Here is a 23,917-nt window from a genome sequence, read left to right as displayed (position 1 = left end):
AATTGAGAAGCTCTATACAGTCAGCAAAAACAAGACCTGGAGCTGATTGTGGCTCTGATCATCAGCTTCTAATAGCAAAATTCAAGGTTAAACTGAAGAAAGTAGGAAAAACCACTGGGCTAGACAGGTATAATCTATACCAAATCCCTTATAAATACACAGTGGAAGTGAAGAAGAGATTTAAGGAAATCGATTTGGTGGACAGAGTGCCTGAAGAACTATGGATGGAGGCTCGTAACATTGTACAGGAGGCAGCAACAAAAACCATCCCAAAGAAAAGGAAATGCAAGAAAGCAAAGTGGCTGTCCAACAAGGCCTTACAAATAGCTGAGAAGAGAAGGGAAACAAAATGCAAGGGAGATAGGGAAAGTTACAGAAAATTTAATGCAGACTTCCAAAGAATAGCAAAGAGAGACAAGAGGGCTGTCTTAAATGAAGAGTGCAAAGAAATAGGGGAAAATACTAGAAAGGGAAAAACCAGAGATCCGTTCAAGAAAATTGGAGATATTAAAGGAACATTTTGTGCAAAGATGGACATGATAAAGGACAAAAATGGTAGGGACCTCACAGAAGCAGAAGACATCAGGAAGAGGTGGCAAGAATACACAGAGGAATTATACCAGAAAGATCTGGATGTCCCGGACAACCCAGATAGTGTGGTTGCTGACCTTGAGCCAGACATCATCGAGAGTGAAGTCAAGTGGGCCTTAGAAAGTAGGGCAAACAACAAGGACAGTGGAGGTGATGGCATTCCAGTCGACCTATTTAAAATCTTAAAAAGATGACGCTGTTAAGGTGTTACATTCAATATGCCAGCAAGTTTGGAAAACTCAGCAGTGGCCAGAGGATTCGAAAAGATCTCTCTACATCCCAATCCCAAAGAAGGGCAGTGCCAAAGAATTCTCCAACTACCGTACAATTGCACTCATTTCACATGCTAGCAAGGTTATGCTCAAAAACCTCCAAGGTAGGCTTCAGCAGTATGTGGACCGAGAACTCCCAGAAGTACAAGCTGGATTTCGAAGGGGCAGAGAAACTAGAGACCAAATTGCTAACATGCGCTGGATTATGGAGAAAGCCAGAGAGTTCCAGAAAAACATCTACTTCTGCTTCATTGACTACGCAAAAGCCTTTGACTGTGTGGACCAGAACAAACTATGGCAAATCCTTAAAGAAATGGAAGTGCCTGACCACCTTATCTACCTCCTGAGAAATCTGTATGTGGGACAGGAAGCAACAGTTAGAACTGGATATGGAACAACTGATTGGTTCAAAATTGGGAAAGGAGTACGACAAGGCTGTATATTGTCTCCCAGCTTATTCAACTTATATGCAGAATACATCATGCGGAAGGCTGGACTGGAGGAATCCCAAAATGGAATTAAGATTGCCGGAAGAAATATCAACAACCTCCGATATGCAGATGATAGCAGTTTGATGGCAGAAAGTGAGGAGGAATTAAAGAACCTCTTAATGAGGGTGAAAGAGGAGAGCGCAAATAATCATCTGAAGCTCAATATCAAAAAACTAAGATCATGGCCACTTGTCCTATCACCTCCTAGCAAATAGAAAGGGAAGCTATGGAGGCATTGACAGAGTTTACCTTCTTGGGCTCTGTGATCACTGCAGATGGTGACAGCAGCCACAAAATTAAAAGACGAGTGCTTCTTGGGAGGAAAGCAATGACAAACCTAGACAGCATCTTCAAAAGCAGAGACATCACCTTGCCAACAAAGGTCCGCGTAGTCAAAGCTATGGTTTTTCCAGTAGTGATGTATGGAAGTGAGAGCTGGACCATAAAGAAAGCAGACCGCTGAAGAATTGATGCTTTTGAATGGTGGTGCTGGAGGAGACTCTTGAGAGTCCCCTGGACTGCAAGGAGAACAAACCTATCCATTCTAAAGGAAATCAACCCTGAGCACTCACTGAAAGGACAGATCCTGAAGCTGTGGCTCCAATACTTTGGCCATCTCATGAGAAGAGGAGACTCCTTGGAAAAGACCCTGATGTTGGGAAAGTGTGAAGGCAAGAGGAAAAGGGGATAACAGAGGATGAGATGGATGGACAGTGTAATGTAATTGAAGCTACCAACATGAATTTGACCCAACTCCAGGAGGCAGTGGAAGACAGGAAGGCCTGGTGTGCTGTGGTCCATGGGGTCACGAAGAATCGGACACAACTTAACGACTAAACAACAACATAGGTCACAGTTCTGACTGACAACTTTTTTTTCTTTGGGTTTTGGGATGATATCTAGATTTGGCAAGAACCATACTTTGTGGCATCCACTTTCCCTAGGTTGCATCCACATCTAAAACATTTCCAATACATTTTCCTTGGTGTTTAAGCCAGCAAACTGAAACAGGTTGCTGGCTTAAACTAACTTAACCTTGTCCAAAATATTGGTGCCCTGAAGTAGTTCAGCATTAAACTGATTCGAAGATAAAAAGCATTCTGCAGTGGTGGGTCCTCAGTGCAAGAAGGGACTGTGCCTGAACTAGCTGGGAATAGTGATCACAGCGCAGGGCTTATTGGTCCCTGGGGCAGAGAGAATGTCATCTGCCACTCATTCTACCCTGATGGATGAACACCAGGTCCCCTCTTCCATTAAAAGGAGGGAGAAAGAATGTGATCAGGGCCAAGAGGCATTGTTGTTTATTTCTGCAATGTTCATTATCAGATCCACTTCTAGATTTCAATGCCCTCTAAAATTTGGTGACTTGGGGGCTAAACCCCAGTTGCTCCACGCTAGTTATTGCCCTGTCTGTACTGTATATGTAGGCAGAACATTGCCAAGAAAAGTCCACTGCAGTCACATCTGACTTCAGAAGCAGAAACTTCTCTAAAATGAAGGGGCTGGTAACAGGGAAACAAGGAAGATCAAATCCTTCTAGAACGCCCAAGAATTACTCAAAACCATAATATGTAAGCACAAGAATGTATTCTGCAGATTGAGAAACACCAATACCAATATGGACAGCATTAAATAGCATCAGATATAGACAACGTTTTTGTGTTTCCTGTGACTGTGTAACACTGTCATAAAGACACATACTGTATGATACATGTTGAAATATAGACATTTTCTTAATTTCTTCTACCATATTCACCACTTTTTAATGCAGGAGAGGTCATTCCTTTAAGGACGAGGCTTCTATAACAAGAAATGGTAATCAGCAATTAATAATCTGCATCTTTAATCACTGTGCCTCCTCACTGGAACAGGAAGGTGTGCATCCCTCTGATTGCTTGAATGAAATAGCCACATATCAAAGAATTATTATTCAAAGTAAAACTGGTTGTTTCTTGTGTTCCATGCTACATTAACCATATTCACAAGATGTTTACTTTTTTTAAAAGTTAGGAGCTAAAAGACATTCTTGGTTTCCACTTAATTATTTCCCTGTGCAGGGGAGATACTGTAATGACTTCATAAACTGCAGGAAGGCAGGAAGGGGTGGGTGTCAGGGGTCTCCAGAGAGTTGGACTCATCTTTTTTTTCTTTCTGGTAAACAGACTTTACAGGTTTTTGAAAACCTACTTGACCAAAAGGATATGACTGTGTGCCTCCACTTTAAATTCCGTTTTCGCTCGAAGATGCAGTGTCTTGCAATTCTTGCCCTCCGTCCCCCGCCCGCCCGTCGTCCTAGAAAGCACAAAGCTAAGCATTGCGAGAGCCTTGAATGGAACAAAACTCACTTTACAATTCTATGCTTCACTTATTTAGTCGAAAGTCCAAAGTGAAATTCGGATCGGTGAAATAACATAAAACAAGGATCCTCTCAAGAGAATTTAAAAAAAAAAACGCGTAAGTGACCCGACGGTTATGGTTTGCAGAAAATGCGTGAGATTCGGTGCGACTTCCCTGCAGCTTCTCTCGGGTTTTGCACCCATTTCGGCTGCGGAGGAGCCGTTTGCTTTTGTTGCTCCGCTGCAAACGAAGCACGCCTCGCGCAATCCTGCATGCACACGTCTTCGGGAGTAAGCCCCCTTGGAAGGCAGCAAGACCACAGGGGCAGTCGCTTTGCCCTCCCCTCCTCTTGTTAAGAGAAAAACGGAATATATAAACATAAAATAGACACATCGTGCTTTTTGCACGTGGAGCAAGTCGGGAGGCGGAGCCGGGCATGGTCCAGCCTCCCCTTCTGCCTTGTCCCCGGGCACGTTCCCTCCGGCACACGGCGCTGGCACGAAGGAGCCACGGCCGAGTCTCTTGCAACCTGCCCCGTCCCGGCGGCTTCGGCGAGCCTTAGCCACGGCTTGCAGGCCGAGGGCGACGGGACCATTACTTTGCCTAAGAGCCCGTCTCCATCTCTAAGGTCCGAAAAAGGAATAGACCTTCCCGCCCTCCTGCCCACCCTTCTCACACATACAGCCCTCCCCCCTTGCAAATCCGATCCCCTCCTTTCCTTGTCCAGATAACTGATTCCAAGGGCGCGATGCCCAACGAGTCCTCCTCTTTCAACAAGGCGTCGACTCCCTCGGAGCCTAACGGCCAAGGGGGTAAGATGGGCCCTTTTGGAAAGTCCGCTGGCCTGGTAGCTGCAGGGGCGGGAAACCACGCCAGTGGGGCCTTAGCCCAAAGCCCGGCTGCGGCGGCTGCTGGGGCCGCCCCCGCCGCCACGTCGGGGAAAAAGTCTCCTAGGCTCCCAAAGTGCGCGAGGTGCAGGAATCATGGCTATTCGTCACCCCTGAAAGGGCACAAGCGGTTCTGCATGTGGAGAGATTGCCAGTGCAAAAAATGCAGCTTGATCGCGGAGAGGCAGCGGGTGATGGCAGCCCAGGTGAGCCACAAGGGTGGAAACAAGCGGTGTGTGTGTGTGGGGGGGAGCGGATGAAAAGCAGCCCCTTTGGGGAGCGAGGGTTGGGGAACCTTCACATTCCCGCTAAGTGATATGAAACTCGGCCGCCGGCTGAGGTTCCAAAGTCGAAACTCAAGAAATAAGTGTAGGCCTGCTATTCAGACTCAAGCACATTGGTTATGAATTCATTACTTACTGTACCTCCTTAAAGAATGCGATGGCTTGGAAGAATTAAGGATTCACTGATAGCCAGCAGAGCCAGATGTGGGCTTGAGTGGTCAGAAATGTAAGCCCAACTGATCCTGGTACTGTAGGTCTTATTGCTATAAATAGGCAGGATTGCGACCCTCAAGGCTGCAACTGGGGGTTGATTCCTCAAAAATCATCCGTATTGAACACAGCTGGGGCTAGTTTCTGAGTAAACTAGTGAACACAGGAGGGCTTACTTCTGAGAAAGAAAGGTTGGTGCTGAAACACATGAATTCGTTGCCAGATAAGCGTTAACACTGAGGAGAACTAAATCCATTAAACCAGTGAAAAGAATAGTTTCTCAAGAAAAAACGGCAACATCAAGGGTTTTAAAAATCTTTGATTGTTATTTCAATTAAAATGATATTTTTGGAGTTTATTTCTGTTGACTTTGGATGCATTTTGCACGTTTTTCTGTTCAAAGATTTTGAGGAATTGCTTGTTATTAATGGGCCCTCCTTGTTTTCCTATAATTACTTGTACTAAAAAGAAAAGAAAAATGTTTTTGCTTATTAGAGTTCAAGGGTACATACTTTAAATTTAAAAGTAGGTGGGATGCTTTTGAAAGATGTGGCTAAATTGTAGTATTAAGACTAGGCCTTGGCAAGATTTATTGTTTGCCTTCTAGAAATATGTATAGCTAGCCTAAAAAGTGCATTTAAAACATGCAAGAATGATTTTTATAGTATGAGTGCTATAATATTAATGTCTTAGGAGGGGGATGCCATTTTCCACAGTGAAAATAACTGGTTATAAGAATACAGTAAAAATTCAATCTTTAGTCAGGATTATATAGCAGAAACATCAGGATTTGGGGTTCTTATAACCAAACAAGTTGTAATATGCATGCAGATATTTTTCCTTTTTTGGCCCTATCTTCTGTTTTTAACACATTTTATTAAGTTGTCAGTGAAAAAAAATGAAAATAATTGCACTTAACTTTTAGTATTAACAAATATTATGAAAAATACCCAAGACTTTGGATATGATCTGTTACAAAAGTTTGAGAAACTCCTAATTCTAGGAACTAGATATTTAAAGAGTATTAATCATCAATCCATAGATTATGAGACTCAATTTACATTTAAGTAAATGAGTGATATTTTAATTCCATTTGATGTCCTTTCCCTATTAGTGTTTTAATAGGTTCCCTCCCCATGGCCTAGGACTAATTATAAACATTTTTAACACTAGCGTTTTAGTAGGTTTTTGCTGGATACATGTATGCCATATCTGAATACTTTGCGAAAAGTAGTTGTCACAGTTGATCTGATTTATTAGATTGCTCTTTGATTTTGAAAAGGCTACTCTGTAGTTAGGAATAGTAATCTGCAACTTTCATAATCTCATTATTTAGTTTATCTAAACTGTACATATATTTTTAACACAAATACTAAGGCTGATGTAGCTATTTTTTCAACAATATTAATATACTATCAACCATTTTCCAATGGCTGTGTGTGTTCTTCTGAGAGAAAGTCCAATTTAATCCAGGGGGACTTCCTTCTGAGTAGACAGTATATGATGGCACTGTTTATCTCTACTTGTTTGCCACAACCACTACATAGGAATTATATTACTGTTCTTTCTCTTTGCATTACTCACTTGCTAAGAAGAAAAATCACAGTTACCCCACATTTTACATCCTTAAATTTAAAAAATTATATTTTGTAATATATTACAGATTCCAGAATCTTCTAGCTGACATGCTTGATGACTGTATTAACTAGAGCTTCAGAAATTGCAATCTCTATATATCTATTTAAACTTTTGCTGATAAATAGTTCTGATAAATAATTTTCTTTTGCTTATTTTATTTTAGAGTCTTCAGTTAAAATTCCCAGAGTTTTACAAATAGTATTAGCTAGTAGATTAAAGAGCAAAATGAGGAAAACAACATATATTAGAATAATGTAAAAAACTAACCAAATTAGGGACAAAATAGGCACAAGACGTTCTGGCCTGTCTTCCTGCACCTCACCTGTATTTGTGCTGGATGAGCCACATAAAGTTAGTCAGAGCTTTGAAAATTTGATTTTAGATCTCAGAATCCCTTAGCCAGCCGTACTGGCTGGAGGGTGCTGCATGTTATAGTCCAAAGAAAGCAACTTTTCTAAGGCCAGCCTATTTGTCATACTGGACACCCAGACTAGAGGTAGAGCCCTTAGCCTCTTTGCTGATCCCCTTTCATTTGCTTATATTTAATCCCTTAGTTACAAGATGAGTGCTTGGATTCAGAATTTGTCCCACTGAAACCTGCATTTTGGGAAGATGCTTCTAAAATAGCATTAACCCTTCAAAACCTAGTGTAGATCTGGTCTCGTAGTTTTTTTTTTTTTTTTTTACTTATATACCGCCCCATAGCGCTACAAGCACTCTCCGGGCGGTTTACAATTTTAATTATACAGGCTACACATTGCCCCCCCCCCAGCAAGCTGGGTACTCATTTTACCGACCTCGGAAGGATGGAAGGCTGAGTCAACCTTGAGCCGGCTACCTGGGATTTGAACCCCAGGTCGTGAGCACAGTTTTAGCTGCAATACAGCGTTTTGTTTCACTGACTTGCATTTTACATCATCACATTAAGAACCATAGGTCTATTTAAAATGTAGTTTCTGTAAAGTAAGTGCAAGGTAAGGGCTAACAGTAACTTGCAGTCTGGACCTATGAACTAAGCTCATCTCTGTGCCCATATATGTACAGTACTCAGAAATAAATATTGCTGTGTTTCATAGCAGTTGTTCCCAGGTAAGCTTGGGGGAAGGATGTAATTATACCACAGTATAGTCTTAAGAAGTAAGAGTGTGAGACAACAATGAGAAAGGATCACATCTGACTACAACAGGCAGCATTGCCTCACTGGGAGTGATCCCTTAAAACAGCCCTTCTGTCTGTGAAGGACTCAGTCCAGCCTGATCCCAATAAAAAATAGCTCTGCTGCAGTGCCAGAAAGGTCCACCTTGGACTGGGATTAGGGTCAGGCTGGTTTGCAATCTTCCAGGCATCATGGGACTGCTTGTAGCACAACCTGTACTGGATGTGCCACAAGCGGTCCAGAATGCAAGCTGTTTCCTTGTCTGTACCCTCTGTCTATGGACATTTTCAGCTCTGAAGTATCAGCTGCCCACTGAGGCTCTGAATCTCTCAGTTTATAGTCCTTGCTTTACCACTTTATATGCATACCTTGCGAACGCCATGCAATATGTCATGTGGCATGTCCAGAATGTGGCATCTTAAAAGAGGTCTCACAAACTTCTATAGATGAACAAGACAGAGATAGGGGAGGAAGGATGACCAAGGAACTGCAGAGCAGGGGAAAGTTGCTTTTGTGGATTGTAGCCCTCACAGTCCCCCTGCCAACATTCTGTGTGGGTAGGCTTGCTAGAGGTAGTGAGATGAAAACATGAGCAGCTCTTAACATTCACCTCCCTTGCACAAGTGGCTCTTAGTATTCACTTCCATTGCCTACAGTTCAGTAGCTTCGAGGAGCTCAGTTATATTGGTGAAATCAAGGGAGGAAAAGTGCAGGCTGCATGGGGGCCAAATAAGTGCTCCTAGACATCCCTCCCCCAATGTTTTCAGTCTTTGTGTGTGTGTGTTTAAAGGTAAACAAAGTGGCTGGATGAGCACATGCAGTTTTATTTTGCTTTATATTGAATACATTTTAGGGGGTCTTCGACCTCATGTGAAAAGTATTGTTCCTTGAGGCTTCCAGGGGCAAAAATTGACTTTTCTTTGTAAAATATATTTTTCCTCAGAGGCAACCTTGGGAAACCCCGGGGGTGTGGTTGCAGAAATGTCCTGGGGGAATATGTGGCCCATTAGCTTCACTTTGCACGTGCCGAGGTTGAATGCATGGTGTACACAGTGATGAATCTCTTTTATATCATGGTCTCTCACATGTGCAGCCACAATGAGCTTCAGACAGAAAAAAGTTTATTTGGCTTTATATGGGATGACTCTGTTCATATTTTCCCTCACACACTATACAGTGGTGCCCTGCTTAACGATTACCCCGCTTGATGATGAATCTGCTTCACGGCGATGTTTTTGCGATCGCAAAACGATGTTTTAATGGGCAAAATCCACTTTATGATGATCGGTTCCCTGCTTCGGGAACTGATTCTTCGCATTACGACGATCAAAACAGCTGATTGTTGGGTTTTCAAAATGGCCGCCGGCTGTTCAAAATGGCTCCCCGCTGTGTTCAGGATGGATTTTTCACTGCACAGGCATCGGAAAATAGACGCCCTATGGAGGGTCTTCGGTGGATGCTGAGGTATTTTGCCCATTGGAATACATTGAACCGGTTTTCGATGCATTTCAATGGGCTTTTTTATTTTCCTTGACGAGGATTTCTCTCTACAGTGATTTCACTGGAACGGATTATCCTCATCAAGCGAGGCACCACTGTACAGTACTAAAATGCTCATTTGCATTTGAAACTTGCTTGTTATTTCATGTTTGCTGTTTTAGCCATGGCATGCAGCTCAGTTATTGTTTATTTATTATTGCTATTTCTATGTCTTCCTTTTTGCTAAGAAGCCATTAAGGTGGTACACAATAGCTGAAATCCCATAGTAAGTTGCAGCTAGAGTAGGCCTATTGCATCCATGGAATTTACATGGGTATCGGTTTATCTAATCTCCGCTGATTTAGTGGATCTGCTCTAGTTGCAATTTGTAGTGGGATTTGATCCATAAATTTAAAATTTGTGAAAACATGTTCAAACATGTTTCTTGGTTATCTGCTAGATTTCTTTATGTTCATTTTCATGACTAAGTGTAGTTGCTTTTTCTCACTATAGCAGAACCCATTCCCTGCACTTGCTTTCTTGTTCCCTTCCTGTGGTTGTTAAAGGGAAAAAATAGAATTTGAGTTATCTGTTTAAATTAGAACTCCCAGAATTCCTCAGCCAGTATATCACAGTTTGAGGGGGTTCTGGAAGTTGTTCCCCCAGCCCTTTTCCAAACTTCCATATCTTCTGATCACAACTTCAGAATTGGGGAAATCACTGTGCTTTCCTTATGTTTAGTTTAGTGGTTTAGCATGCATGGCTTGCTACAGGTTTTCTCATCTAATTGCCATGCAGTGACAGTGACTGGCAGAAGAAAACACATGGATTGTGTTAAGATCACTCTTGCATTGTCAAATGGGTTCACCTTGGATTGATTTCAGTGGGATTTCTGTGTTCAAGTGTTATAAATCTGATGTGCAATCCTAGTTCTGATGTGGAAGATTTTACAGAACATGGTGGTTCCCGGGGGGTGGGAATGGGGGAATCACCTTTGACTCTTCCCTGCAAAAGTATCAAATTAAGCAGAGCTTGTTCTCTTGCTGTTGCAGGGCTGCGTGACCCACAGTGTTCCCTCTGCTCCCAGTCTTCTCCTAGTTCAAATGGTTTGAGATTTCAGATGTGAAAAATTATCAGGTTACAAATATAATGGTAGATCACATGGACTCTTAACCCTAAAAAAGAAGTCTCACTGTTTTAGGCCATATTTACTGAATATACCAACCAAGACGTTTCATTTCTTCCCTACCACTGAAGTAAATTCAGCTGAAAGAAATGCACAGTTTCTAAAATCTCTAGATCAGGGGTCAGGGAATTTTTTTACCTTTTATCCCCCCCCAAAAAATTTATTTACGTTGACATTACCCCCCCTTGGCTCTTGCCGTCTGCGGCCGACCCCCGTCCCTCCTGCGCTCACCTAGGACCTGTGGCCACCGTCCGGGCAGTCAATCTGGAGCTGCCACCCCGCCGGGAAAGTGCATCCTTGGCAAGGGGAGGCAGGCGCAACAGGGCCGGCAGGTCCACTGGCCATGAGCTCAGGTGAGGTGGGCTGGGAAGGGGGCCTCCTCGCCAGTGCACCGGGCAGGCGGGCACAGGTAGGAAGGAGAGCCCCGGCCAGGGCTCCGCCGGGCAAAGAGTCCAGCTGGCCTGGTACACCACCCCCAACTTTGGAGGCGAGGAGGGCAGGCGGGTGGCCTGTGCAGTTCCTCACCAGGGCTCGCTCTCCCTGCGACGGAACGCCCGCCTACACACAGAATCATTAGAAATAAAATGCCTGGGGGTAAAATGCCTGCCGCGACTGTCCTCATTACCCCCAGGATTTTCATTTTTACCCCGTTTGGGGTAATTTACCCCTGTTCCCTGACCACTGCTCTAGATGTAGTAGTAATTACATGTTCTGTTGCATGTTTGTTCCTTTTGTTTTCTAAGAGTTTTGATTTGTCATCATGTCAGGTGTTATCCAAGAATCACTGAAGCACCAGAAAGTGTTTCTTGGATAATTTTCATGATATTTTTTTTGGGGGGGGGGGAGTAGGTAACCTCTAAATAATAATCTCAGGGGTAACCTCTGAGGAAGTGGATTTGTCCGCAAAAGTTCTCATTAAAATGTAGCTGTCTGTCTTTAAGGTGCCACAATGCTTTTGTCTTTCTCTTTTTAAAAAATATATATCGTTTTTTGCCTGATACACTAGCGCAGGCTTACATGGCTACCTCTTCTAAAACTCCCAATCATTCTCATCCTCATAACCGTGTGCCTTCAAGTCAGTTTTCATTTATGACTCCCCTTTTCCAGCATTTTCCGGGTAGAGAGCAACCAGAAGTGTGGATTTGATTTAAATCATTATTTAAATTTTAAAGAATTTGATGAAAAAAACTGAAATCATGATTTAAATCAATTTGATTTTTTTAAAAAAATCATTGATGTCCATCTACCCTGCTCAGAAGTGCTTTACCATTCCCTTCTTCTTGGGGCATCTTGGGTCTGTGCCGGTTGTCCAAAGCCGCACAGGCTGACTCTTCTGAGATGCAGAGCAGAAAATTGAACCCCCAAACTCTGGCTCCACAGCCAGATTTGTTTGTTTGGTTGTGTCCTGCCTTTCTGCTTATAAAGGACCCAGATACCTAAGCCACTGAGCTATCTAGCCAGCCATGCTCTCTAAATACATGTTCATATATTAGGAACAGTTTCTTAAAATAGCCCACTTTTCACTTTCACATCCCCATTTTTAAATGCTTAACAAATGATAATACAAAATGACATTTTAGTTCTACCTTGAATTCTCTGCCAGTTTTGCTGCTAAGTTGCTGCTGATGTTGTTTTTCCGACTAAGAGAGCAGACATTGTCTGACTTCCCCATCCACAGGTTGCACTGAGAAGGCAGCAAGCTCAAGAAGAAGAGTTGGGCATCAGCCACCCCATCCCCTTGCCAGAAATGTATGTGAAGAAAGAGAGCAATGCCAGCGGCACCTGCCTTGTGTTGGAAAGTGGCAGCCCTCCACCGTCTACTTCCTCGGCAACTGCAGGCTCATCTGCAACAACAGGTAGTGCCAAAATGACCTGGACCGCATTTCCCTTTTCTGCAGTACAGGTTGGTGCATTACAGCAGGTGGGAGGGACACCGTACCCCTCCTGGTGGCCAAAAAAGTGTGGTAGCCTCCCCCCTTCCCCCAGCAGAGGATCAGGCATGAGAGTGAAGAATCTCAACCAACTCTCAACCAGTTCTTCACTTCTGTGTGACAGTGTCATGCAAGAGAGGAGGGGGAACTGTACTAGCAGCAGCCTCACTTAGCGTTGACTTTTGGCCTCTCTTCCAGGGCCTACTCTCCTCCTTTCCTGTCCTGATTGATACGAAGCACAACAGCTTTTTAGTTAAAGAAACGACCAGCTTGTTCAGTGTGATAAGACAGCACTCATCATAAAAATTGTTTCAGTTCTATTCAGGAACTAAAGAATTCAAAAAGTATTCCAGAGCTTTTTAAAATCTGGTCCCAACTGAAAATTAATTGGTCCAAATAATTTGTCACAGACCTTCCTTATAAGCTATTGCAAGCATCCTTTGAGGTCTATAAATAGCACCCACACTGTAGGTTTATTGATCTTTGATCAATTGAAAGGCATATGATTAATCAACTAAAAGCGGTGTTGGACAGCTTTTGCACACATCTCTTGTGAAGCAAACATATATCTATATTTTAAGGCACAGACCAGGTCTACAGAATTTCACCATGTATTTTTGCAAGGAAGGCTGTGATCCTACACTGAGCCACTGGATAGGGTGTGATTTCCTTCTTGGCAATCCACGTGTAGGACTACAGTGTAAAAGAAATACCCAGTTCTGTTCAAATTAGACTTCATTTATTATACAACATTTAATTATGTTTCATTTCTTAAGATACTTTTGTTGGTCTTTGAAACAAGATACAAAGCAAAGAAGGAGAATACTTGAAACTTTCAATGTAACATATAATTAAGCAAAAACTTAACTGTAAATATGTGTCTACTTATTTACTTTATATAACATTTGAATAGGGTGGTCAAATAAAGTGTCCCCTTGACCATCTGATGTATAATTTTATAGGCTGTAGAAAAAAGGGTGGTGACCTGCTGTACACCATTACAGATGTTATTAAATTCCAACAGAGAATAAGCTAGAACCAAACTCTAAAATAGTCATAATGAATAGGAACAAGTGTGTGTCACCACTTAAACTGCTACTGACACAAAAATATAGTATAATGTGTGAAATTGTTGCTGTCATGCAAGCATATTACTGGCTGCACCTTCCAAATCTTTGGTGCAATTGATTTCTGTAAAATGTACTTTGAAAGAAGGGCAAAATAGTTTTGATAGCAAGGGTGCATATTCATATACTGTAGTTTTAAGAGATTGCTCTATATATAATTCCTTCAACAATTGATTGATTTATTTGCTTTACTTCTCTCTCATCTTTCTCTCCAAAAGAAACCCTCTCTGTAAAGGGAGGACCTGTTTCCAAACCTGTGGTCAGATTGATTGGGGATAATGGGAACCAGAACTCAACATTTGAATGGCCACGGCTTCCCTACTCCTGCTCTATGCTCTGCTGTTATGGAGAGATGTTGGAGTTTCTGCACATGTCTTATTCAGAGAGCTCTTTGATACACTGCACTATTAGCCAGTGTCTGTGAACAGATTTGTAACTCACTTTTGTACATGTTTATTTGAAAGTCAATCTTACCTAGCTCAAGAGGGCATCCTCCCAGAAATATTTGTGCAGGACAATACAACTTTGGTCTGTTAAAGAAGTGGATGGGAAGGTGGCAGGCTGTGGCTAATTCTTCACCCCAGTTGTACAGATATATTCAGAGTCCCAAGTTTGGAACAGGCTGCAAATATCCAGAGGGTCAGATTTCCTGTTTGACATCTCTAGTGAGTAGCAGGTTCAATTTTTTTCCTGGTGAGGCTTTTATTATTCTTTTTCTCCCCGGGGTACAGCAGTTTTTCTTTCAAACTTCATCACACTGTACATGGTTTACAGGGAGAGGAATAGGGTGTGAAGGAGCCACACAAATCATACAAGGTACCAGAAAAGTCTTTTTCTTGCTGTATCAATTTTATTGGCAGGTCAGAAATATTACGGCACATTGAGAGGCCAGAGATAATTCTTCAAGCCTCCTGTGACAGGCCATTTTTCAAAAAAAAAAAAAAAATCACAGAAACAAAACAAAACTGAAAGTGGAGGGGAGATAGGAAGGCTGCTGTGTTTATCGGTATGCTGATACACCTCACTGCAGGTCATTGCAAAGCAAGTTATCTGGATGTGGCGGGCGGGGGGGGGATCTGAGTTCACCTGAAAACAGAAAAAAGCAGGATATGTGGCCCTGGAATCTGAGGAAAACGTTCTTCTTAATACAAGATACAATTAGGGTTGCAGCCTGAATGAGCTACATTTTATGATCATTATATACCCCAAAAGGGGGGGGAAAGTATCCTGGAAGAGCTACATATTAATTTGGGATAATCCCGATGTTGGCGTGGTAAAAATATATCTGGAGCCAGTGTTTTCAGGACAGAGGACATTCTTTTTATTGTTATTATTATTATGGATGTTGCAGCACTTGATGCGTGTTATTTCTACTTTTCCCATTAAACAAAAATCATCTCAAGTTTTTCACAGCAGATATAAGCTCTGAGCAGAGCACCCTTGAAATTGTCTCTTAGGATCAAAATTTGGGGAGACTGCACTTGATGGCAAAAACGGAGCACATGTGGGGAACTATTCTGCCTGATGCAGAATAGTGCCTAGCCTTGTTTATTGTATCAGAACAGACTTCCAACCACAGACCTTAGCTAAGGAGGGAGAGACTTGAGGGAAGCCAAATGGCAGGAAAGGAGTTTCAAGTATGCTGTTTGTGACACAGGGTTGAGAGAAATGACCCTCTAGATCAGGGGTCCCCAACCCCCAGTCCGCAACCCGGCACCAGTCCGTGGCCTAGGCAGGAGTGGGTTGCAGACAAAGATCTCCTACCCCCCCTCAGCACCCAGACGTGCACACAAGCGCCCGCGCTGTGCATGAGCATGCCACGCCCCCGTGCACACAGACCCCACCCCCCCCAACCAGTCCGCGGTTGGGAAAAGGTTGGGGACCACTGCTAGATGCTTTGGCTGCCAACTTCCATCGGCCCGGTCCATCATGGCAGTGGCTCGTGGGATTTACTGTTCAAAATATCTGGTGAAACCAGAGGTTCCTGATTCTGGTGTGCAAAGAGTGAAAACGTTTCTGTTTCTGAAGCCTGATCTTGGAACCCACTTTCTCAAGTGGTTAAGTTGAAAACACCTTATGGGTTCAAAGGCTGGTGTGTGTTTTCCAGCAAATACTGGATCAGAAATTGCCTGGAAAACATTCTGGGCTTTTGCTCCTAGGAAAAATTTCAGACATGCTTTATTGTTCCTGTACCCCAACTATTTGAAATATTTCTCTTGTTTTTTGGCGGGGAGGGGACTTAATAAAACATGCTTTATTTCAGTGCTTTGTATTAAAATGAATTGGAATTAATGGGCCTTGAACTGGAATTTTTAAATTTGAAATTACCTTTCTGAGATTTCTGAAACAGTGCTTTTCCAGACTGAGGTATTTTTCCATGGAAGAAAAATATAGAAGAAAAAATTCCCACCTCACATGACTAGTACAGACATGGACACTGTCAAAACTGTATTCAGCTCCAAGTTCCCTAGGTATTCCACTGGCCACGCATGACTTCCTAAGTAAGTGGCCTTTTGTATTAATTTAAATGTAGGGCAGTAAAGGGGCACATTCATGGATCTTTCCTCAGATATGCATATGGATACTATTGGTTTTAACAAAAGCTGAAGCAGATCTGACCACAGTTATTAGTGCCCTGAGTAATAATACTTAGGGGGAGGATTTTTATGACATTTCACATTTTCTCTGCAACCTGCATTTGAACCCATAAGCAGATTCAGACACCTCTATGAGTAATCTAGTCTTCCTCACCAGATTACTCGTATGTTCGAACTCACCTATAAGCTCAAACATAGGCTCATAGACATAATGTGCCATTGAGTCAGTTCTGACATATGGTGACCCTTTCCAGGGTTTTCTGTGTAGAAAAGTCAGGAGTGGCTTATTCCCTTCTTCTGGGGGTGCCCTGGGAATGTGTAGCTTACCCAAGGCCACACCTGTAATAATTCTAGAGGGAGATTTGTGAAGGCATAGGTGTGAGTACTAAAACCTGAGGACTGTTTTTTGTTTGTTTGTTTGTTTGGGTTTTTATTTTGTTTGATTATAGCTACCAAAATTCTGATTGAGGGAATTCCTGGTGAATTCTGGGAACTGTAGTAAAAAAAAATATGGAAGTCCCATGCTTAGCCATAACTGAAATTCACATTTATCAGATAGCTGGGGAGCTCTGTGATGCAGCAAGCTTAGAAAGCCAAAACCTATTTAAGAATCAGTGTGCATTTTAGCAACCAAATGAAATTAGAGAAAAGCAGACCCTCCAGGTTAGAGGAGCAACAGAGACGTGGGTATAAATTTCATTGCCGGTCCCAGTTTAATTCAGTCCATTGAATCCCTTGGATATACGTATGTAAGTATTGTTTCACTATTCAGCAGTTGATTCAGTGGGATGTGGTGGCACTGCATGTTAAACCGCAAGCCTCAGGGCTGTAAGGTCAGAAGATCAGTTCGAATCCACGCGACGGAGTGAGCTCCCGTTACTTGTCCCAGCTCCTGCCAACATAGCAGATCAAAAGCATGTAAAAATGTGAGTAGATAAATAGGTACCACCTCAGTGGGAAGCTAAAACGGCGTTCCGTGTCTAGTCATGCTGGCCACGTGACCACAGAAATTGTCTTCGGACAAACGCTGGCTCTACAGCTTGGAAACGGATGAGCACTGCGCCCTAGAGTCGGACGCGACTGCACAGTTTGTTGGGGAACCTTTACCTCAGTGGATCTGCTTCAGTTTATGCTAACAATTGGATTTAGCCTTGGAGATCTGAGTACCAATTAGGATCAATTATTTTGGTGGTGGTGATGTAGGTGTGTCTAATAGTTTGGAGGATTGTGAAAGCTGAATTGGAGAACCTTGCAGGCCAGATTAGGCCCACGGGACAGAACTTCCTCATATCCAGTTTGAAGTATCAAACATTTTACTTGATGTTGCTGGAACAGGCATTCATTTAGTCCAAGGTGGGTACATCTGAACCTCGGGGGCCTGCCATGGACTGCATTCATTGCCCAAAATGTGCTTTTCAAGTGGAGGTGATAAGTTTACTTCCAAGTTAGTCTAGACCAGTGGTTCTTAACCTTTGTTACTCGGATGCTTTTGAACTGCAACTCCCAGAAACCCCAGCCAGCACAGTTGGTGGTGAAGGCTTCTGGGAGTTGCAGTCCAAAACTCCTGAGTAACCCAAGGTTAAGAACCAGTGGTCTAGAGAAAAGGCACCTGAGGGGGGACATGATTGAGAGGTATAACATTATGCAGGGGATGGATAAAGTGGATAGAGGGAAGCTCTTTTCCCTCTCACGCAATACCAGACCCAGTGGACATCCACTCCAGTTGAGTGTTGGGAGACACAGACCAAAGAAAATATTTCTTTATCCAGTGTGTTGTTAGTCTGTGGAACTACTTGCCACAGGATGTGGTGATGGCATCTGGCCTAGATGCCTTTAAAAGGGATTGGATAGATTTTTGGAGGAAAAGTCCATCGCAGGTTACAATCCATTATGGGGATCTACAATCTCCAGGCTTCGAAGGAAGGTACCTCCAAATGCCAGATGCAGGGGAGGGGTATCAGGAGACAGGTATCTAGTTGTCTCATGTGCTCCTAGAGGCATCTGGTGGGGCCACTCTGAGATACAGGAACCTGGACTAGATGGGGACTTGGCCTGATCCAGCAGGGCTCTTTCTATGTTCTTACATTAGGTAGGGAATGGGAAAGTCATGGTTCCTTGTTTGGGAAGGCAACTTCTATATTCATAGAAGTGCTCCAAACATGATTCTTCTTGCTCTGAAACCAAGGGAGAGAAAATTCTTGAGATTCCGCTTTGGAAAAGAGCATGGAGCATTTCTGGGTATCTCATTATGAATAGAGGGCATAAATAAATCTGAGTGGATGGAGGGATAGATGACAAAAGTGATGTATAGCTTGTAGAAAAGGAGACTAAGGGTGGTTATAACACTCTATAAATATTTGAGAGGTAATAATATGAAGGAGAGGGAGGGATTATTTACTATGCTTGAGGCAGCATTACAAAGAGCGGTGACTTGAAACTAAAAAATACAAGAGAAATAATTAAATTAAGGGACATTTTCTTTCTTAACTAGAAGTGCAATTAGGCAGTTGAGTGACCTGTATAAGGACAAGGTGTTTCTTCAAGCATCATTGACAGAGGGATTTAAGAGAAATGCTTAGGACTGCTGAAACTAACTGCAGAAGTTATATTAGAAGGCTCTAACAGTCTAACTGCATGTTACATTAATTACATTATATGCAATATGACATGTAGAAGGGTTTCAAAAATAAAGACCAGGTGCTATGCAGATGGGTAGGGGAAGTTATTCTCAAGAATGTTGTGGGTGGGATAATGGGGATGGTTTAGCCTTTTCTCTACCTCAAGCTGTAATAACAGTGAAGGTGCCCCCTCCTTAGTGTGGCAGTTGTAGCATGAGGTGGGGAAATGACTCAGTGAGAGCCTCTGGCATCTGCAGGGTCCCTTGGCAAGAACTCCATTTGTTCCAGGTTGTTAGTACAACCACTTAACAATTTTTATTGGTGCAAACATAAAGGTAGTTGCAGTGCTGGGGTCTCTAGGCCCTTCTAGGGAGTGCAGTTCCCTTCACTAGAGACTCATGTCCTGCCTCCTACCCCATAGTATCCTGTCAAGAGGAGCCCCAGTTAACCTCACTGGGGCCCCTGGCTATCTTGGCATGGAGAAACAGGAGGGGAGGATAGTCCAGGATCCGGCCACAGGTCTTTCAAGGATAATTGATACCATCAGATGATGGGTACCTGGTTGGGCTTCACTGTTTCTCCCGGAGCCTCCTGCTGCAATTTCATTGGGATGGGTGCTCCTGCTCTGGGAAGCTGATAAGGATGTTGGAATCTTATTAGGAGTGGTCTTTCCCGAGTGACCTGCACAGGGCCCCCTCTTCTGCAGCCCCGTCTTGGCCCACCAGGCTGGGTTCAGGGTTTGCTTGTTTGCCAAGGATCCTGCTTCCAGCTGCATTCCACTTTCCCATAGGAGCAAAACAGGTATCCTAAGCCTCCACTTTTTTCCACCAAATTTACTCCTCGCCCAAGGTTTCTGCACCTCCTTTTGTCCTTTGGGAAGCCCCCAACTCCTTGTGTTTTTCCTCCTTTATTTTCTCCCCTGCTTCCTCTTTCATCACATCCTTCCCACCAGCCAAGAGTTCAGTGGTCACTTCTCCACCCCACTGCCTGCCTTCCAGGGGCCTGGGAGCCAGTGGTTCCCTCAGTTGCTTGCAGGGCAAGACCAGACGGCCCACCTGGGGTGCCGGTGTGACTCCCTTGCAGACTTCCATTTGCATCAATGGGAGCTTGGTCTGTATAGCTTGTCAGAAGAAGGTTTTCATGAATATGGACTCTGGGGTAAGAAGGTGTTGACTCAACATAGGAACAATGGAGGAAGCTACTTTATTCTATCAAATATAGGTCCGTCTAGCCAAATGCCACCAAGTGGCAGTGACCCTTTTAAGGTTTCAGGTAAGATTCATTCTTAGTTTTATCTTGAGAGCTCTGATGTTTCTTTGTGATTTCCCATTCAAGTTGTTACCAAGCCTGACCTTAATCAACTTCTGAAATCACAGAGGAATAGATGCTTTCAGGTTCTATCTGTGTTAGCAATATTTTTTCATTTGCTGTCATTGGCAAATAGTGGCTGGATAGTTAGTGGTTTAGGAGGTTGGGAGTTCAATCCCCCCACTATCCCTCCTGGAAGAAGACCCAGCCTATGTAGTCATGGGGCAGCTCCACAGTCTCAGGAAATGGTGACCCACTTTTGAGTATTTGCTACCTAGCAAACCCTGGAAACTGTTACCATAACTCAGAATCAACTTGCTGGCCATTATTATATTATTACTATTTACAAAACTCTTATTATTGCTTGCCTCTGCATGAGAATAAGACAGCTGTGCCCATATTTACTGTAACTTTTTATCCATGGCTTAGGCTAGTTTCTTAGTTATCTTTCTTTGCAGGGTATGGTGATCTTGTGAGTTGTTGTTGTTTAGTCATTAAGTCGTGTCCGACTCTTCGTGACCCCATGGACCACAGCACATCAGGCCCTCCTGTCTTCCTCTGCCTCCCGGAGTTGAGTCAAATTCATGTTGGTGTCCAACCATCTCATCCTTGGTTATCCCCTTCTCCTCTTGCCCTCACACTTTCCCAACATCAGGGTCGTTTCCAGGGAGTCTTCTCATGAGATAGCCAAGGTTTTGGAGCCTCAGCTTCAGGATCTGTCCTTCCAGTGAGCACTCAGGGTTGATTTCCTTCAGAATGGATGTTTGTTCTCCTTGCAGTCCAGGGGACTCTCAAGAGTCTCCTCCAGCACCACAGTTCAAAAGCATCAATTCTTCGGCACTCAGCCTTCTTTATGGTCCAGCTCTCACTCTCTTGTGAGTTTGTAACCTATTATTAATAGCCCTGCTCACATCATGCAGACTAAAGGTCATGGTCTTCCTTTGTTGAGTCAATTCATCTCAAGTTCAGTCTTCCTCTTTTCCAGTTGTCTTCAAGTTTTACTAGCATTGCTGTCTTTTCCAGTGAGTCATCTCTTCTCATGATGTGCCCAAAGTATTATAATTTCAGTTTCACCATTTTCACTTTTATTGAGAGTTCAGGATACAAACTCTCCCCTTGTATATTTAGCCATATACTAATTTACTTCAGTAATTAGGTTTGGTGGACAGAGTGCCTGAAGAACTTTGGATAGAGGCTCGTAACATTGTACAGGAGGCAGCAACAAAAACCATCCCAAAGAAAAGGAAATGCAAGAAAGCAAAGTGGCTGTCCAACGAGGCCTTACAAATAGCAGAAAAGAGAAGGGAAACAAAATGCAGGGGAGATAGGGAAAGTTACAGAAAATGGAATGCAGACTTCCAAAGAATAGCAAGGAGAGACAAGAGGGCCTTCTTAAATGAACAGTGCAAAGAAATAGAGGAAAATAACAGAAAAGGAAAAAACAGAGATCTGTTCAGGAAAATTGGAGATATTAGAGGAACATTTTGTGCAAAGATGGACATGATAAAAGACAAAAATGGAAGGGACCTCACAGAAGCAGAAGACATCAAGAAGAGGTGGCAAGAATACACAGAGGAATTATATCAGAAAGTTTTGGATATCCCGGACAACCCAGACAATATAGTTGCTGACCTAGAGCCAGACATCCTGGAGAGTGAGGTCAAGTGGGCCTTAGAAAGCCTGGCTAACAACAAGGCCAGTGGAGGTGATGGCATTCCAGTTGAACTATTTAAAATCTTATAGGATGATGCTGTTAAGGTGCTACATTCAATATGCCAACAAGTTTGGAAAACTCAACAGTGGCCAGAGGACTGGAAAAGATCAGTCTACATCCCAATCCCAAAGAAGGGCAGTGCCAAAGAATGCTCCAACTACCGGACAATTGCACTCATCTCACACGCCAGCAAGGTTATGCTCAAAATCATACAAGGTAGGCTTCAGCAGTATGTGGACCGAGAACTCCCAGAAGTACAAGCGGGATTCCGAAGGGGCAGAGGAACTGCCAACATGCGCTGGATTATGGAGAAAGCCAGAGAGTTCCAGAAAAATATCTACTTCTGCTTCATTGACTATGCAAAAGCCTTTGACTGTGTGGACCACAGCAAACTATGGCAAGTCCTAAAAGAAATGGGCGTGCCTGACCACCTTATCCATCTCCTGAGAAACCTATATGTGGGACAGGAAGCAACAGTTAGAACTGGATATGGAACAACGGATTGGTTCAAAATTGGGAAAGGAGTACGACAAGGCTGTATACTGTCACCCTGCTTATTTAACTTATATGCAGACTACATCATGCGGAAGGCTGGACTGGAGGAATCCCAAGCTGGAATTAAGATTGCCGGAAGAAATATCAACAACCTCCGATATGCAGATGATACCAGTTTGATGGCAGAAAGTGAGGAGGAACTAAAGAACCTTGTAATGAGGGTGAAAGACGAGAGTGCAAAAAACGGTCTGAAACTCAACATCAAAAAAACTAAGATCATGGCCACTGGTCCCATCACCTCCTGGGAAATAGAAGGGGAAGATATGGAGGCAGTGGCAGATTTTACTTTCTTGGGCTCCATGATCACTGCAGATGGAGACAGCAGCCCCGAAATTAAAAGACGCCTGCTTCTTGGGAGGAAAGCAATGACAAACCTTGACAGCATCTTAAAAAGCAGAGACATCACCTTGCCAACAAAAGTCCGAATAGTCAAAGCTATGGTTTTTCCTGTAGTGTTGTATGGAAGTGAGAGCTGGACCATAAAGAAAGCTGGCCGCCGAAGAATTGATGCCTTTGAATTGTGGTGCTGGAGGAGACTCTTGAGAGTTCCCTGGACTGCAAAGAGAACAAACCTATCAATTCTAAAGGAAATCAACCCTGAGTGCTCATTGGAAGGACAGATCCTGAAGCTGAGGCTCCAATACTTTGGCCATCTCATGAGAAGAGAAGACTCCTTGGAAAAGACTTTGATGTTGGGAAAGTGTGAAGGCAAGAGGAGAAGGGGACGACTGAGGATGAGATGGTTGGACAGTGTCATCGAAGCAACCAACATGAATTTGACACAGCTCCAGGAGGCAGTGGAAGATAGGAGGGCCTGGCGTGCTCTGGTCCATGGGGTCACGAAGAGTCGGACACGACTAAACAACTGAACAAACAAACAAAATTAGGTCCACTTGCTACATTTATAACCTTATTTATTTCACCCTACAGGGATCTTTTGTACTTGGGAGGACTAAGTAGATCACAGTCCTAATGTTGTTCTAAGCGGCTTCAGCCAGACAGTATCATAGCTAGTTACAGGTTTTTTATAATTAAAAAATTTAGATTTTTAAATTTTTAAAATATTTATATTTATTTAGAAATTTTGATTGTGTTTTGATAGTGCTCTGAAGTGCTGGATGAAACTAATTAAGGTTTTCATCCTAAGGGTTCAGTGCTCTTAATGTCTAATTAGAGTCAGGTTCTCCTCTGAGTAAATATGGATGGCACAGCAGGTGTGGAGACCATGTAGCCTTCCAGAAGCTGCCAGACTGCAGCTCCCAGCTAGACCATGGTGAGATATCATGGGATTTAAAATCCCGCAACATCTTGAAGGTCCTAAGTTGCCCTGATGCTTTGGGGCAATCTTCATTAGACCCAAATGCAACATATAGGGCCAGACAGCAGGCTAGACAAGACGAAAGAGATGACAGTAACAAATGCAGAAGGTTTTTCATGAAGGTAGTGGGTTTGCACAACTTACTTTTTTTTCTCACAAGTTAATCAGAGTTGTACAAAAAAGCAGGAAAAGCTTAAACATAATGTTTTTCATTTCTC

At 43.1% G+C, this 23,917-nt stretch overlaps 1 protein-coding gene across 1 annotated transcript in view; it reads left to right on the top strand.

Annotated features, from left to right (window-relative positions):
• The first annotated feature begins 4,142 nt into the window (after positions 1–4,142).
• DMRT1 (doublesex and mab-3 related transcription factor 1) overlaps positions 4,143–23,917 on the top strand; it is an 85,746-nt gene continuing 65,971 nt past the window's right edge. The window contains exons 1-2 of the mRNA XM_020805666.3: positions 4,143–4,784; positions 12,210–12,387. Coding sequence (XP_020661325.1) covers positions 4,440–4,784; positions 12,210–12,387 — 523 coding nt within the window. The 5' untranslated portion in view covers positions 4,143–4,439. The remainder of the gene's footprint in view (positions 4,785–12,209; positions 12,388–23,917) is intronic.

The sequence above is a fragment of the Pogona vitticeps genome, chromosome 2 (assembly GCF_051106095.1).
Source record: "Pogona vitticeps strain Pit_001003342236 chromosome 2, PviZW2.1, whole genome shotgun sequence".
NCBI lineage: Eukaryota > Metazoa > Chordata > Lepidosauria > Squamata > Agamidae > Pogona > Pogona vitticeps.
The sequence above is the reverse complement of the archived record's forward strand: the minus strand, read 5'-3'. Positions and strand labels throughout refer to the sequence as shown.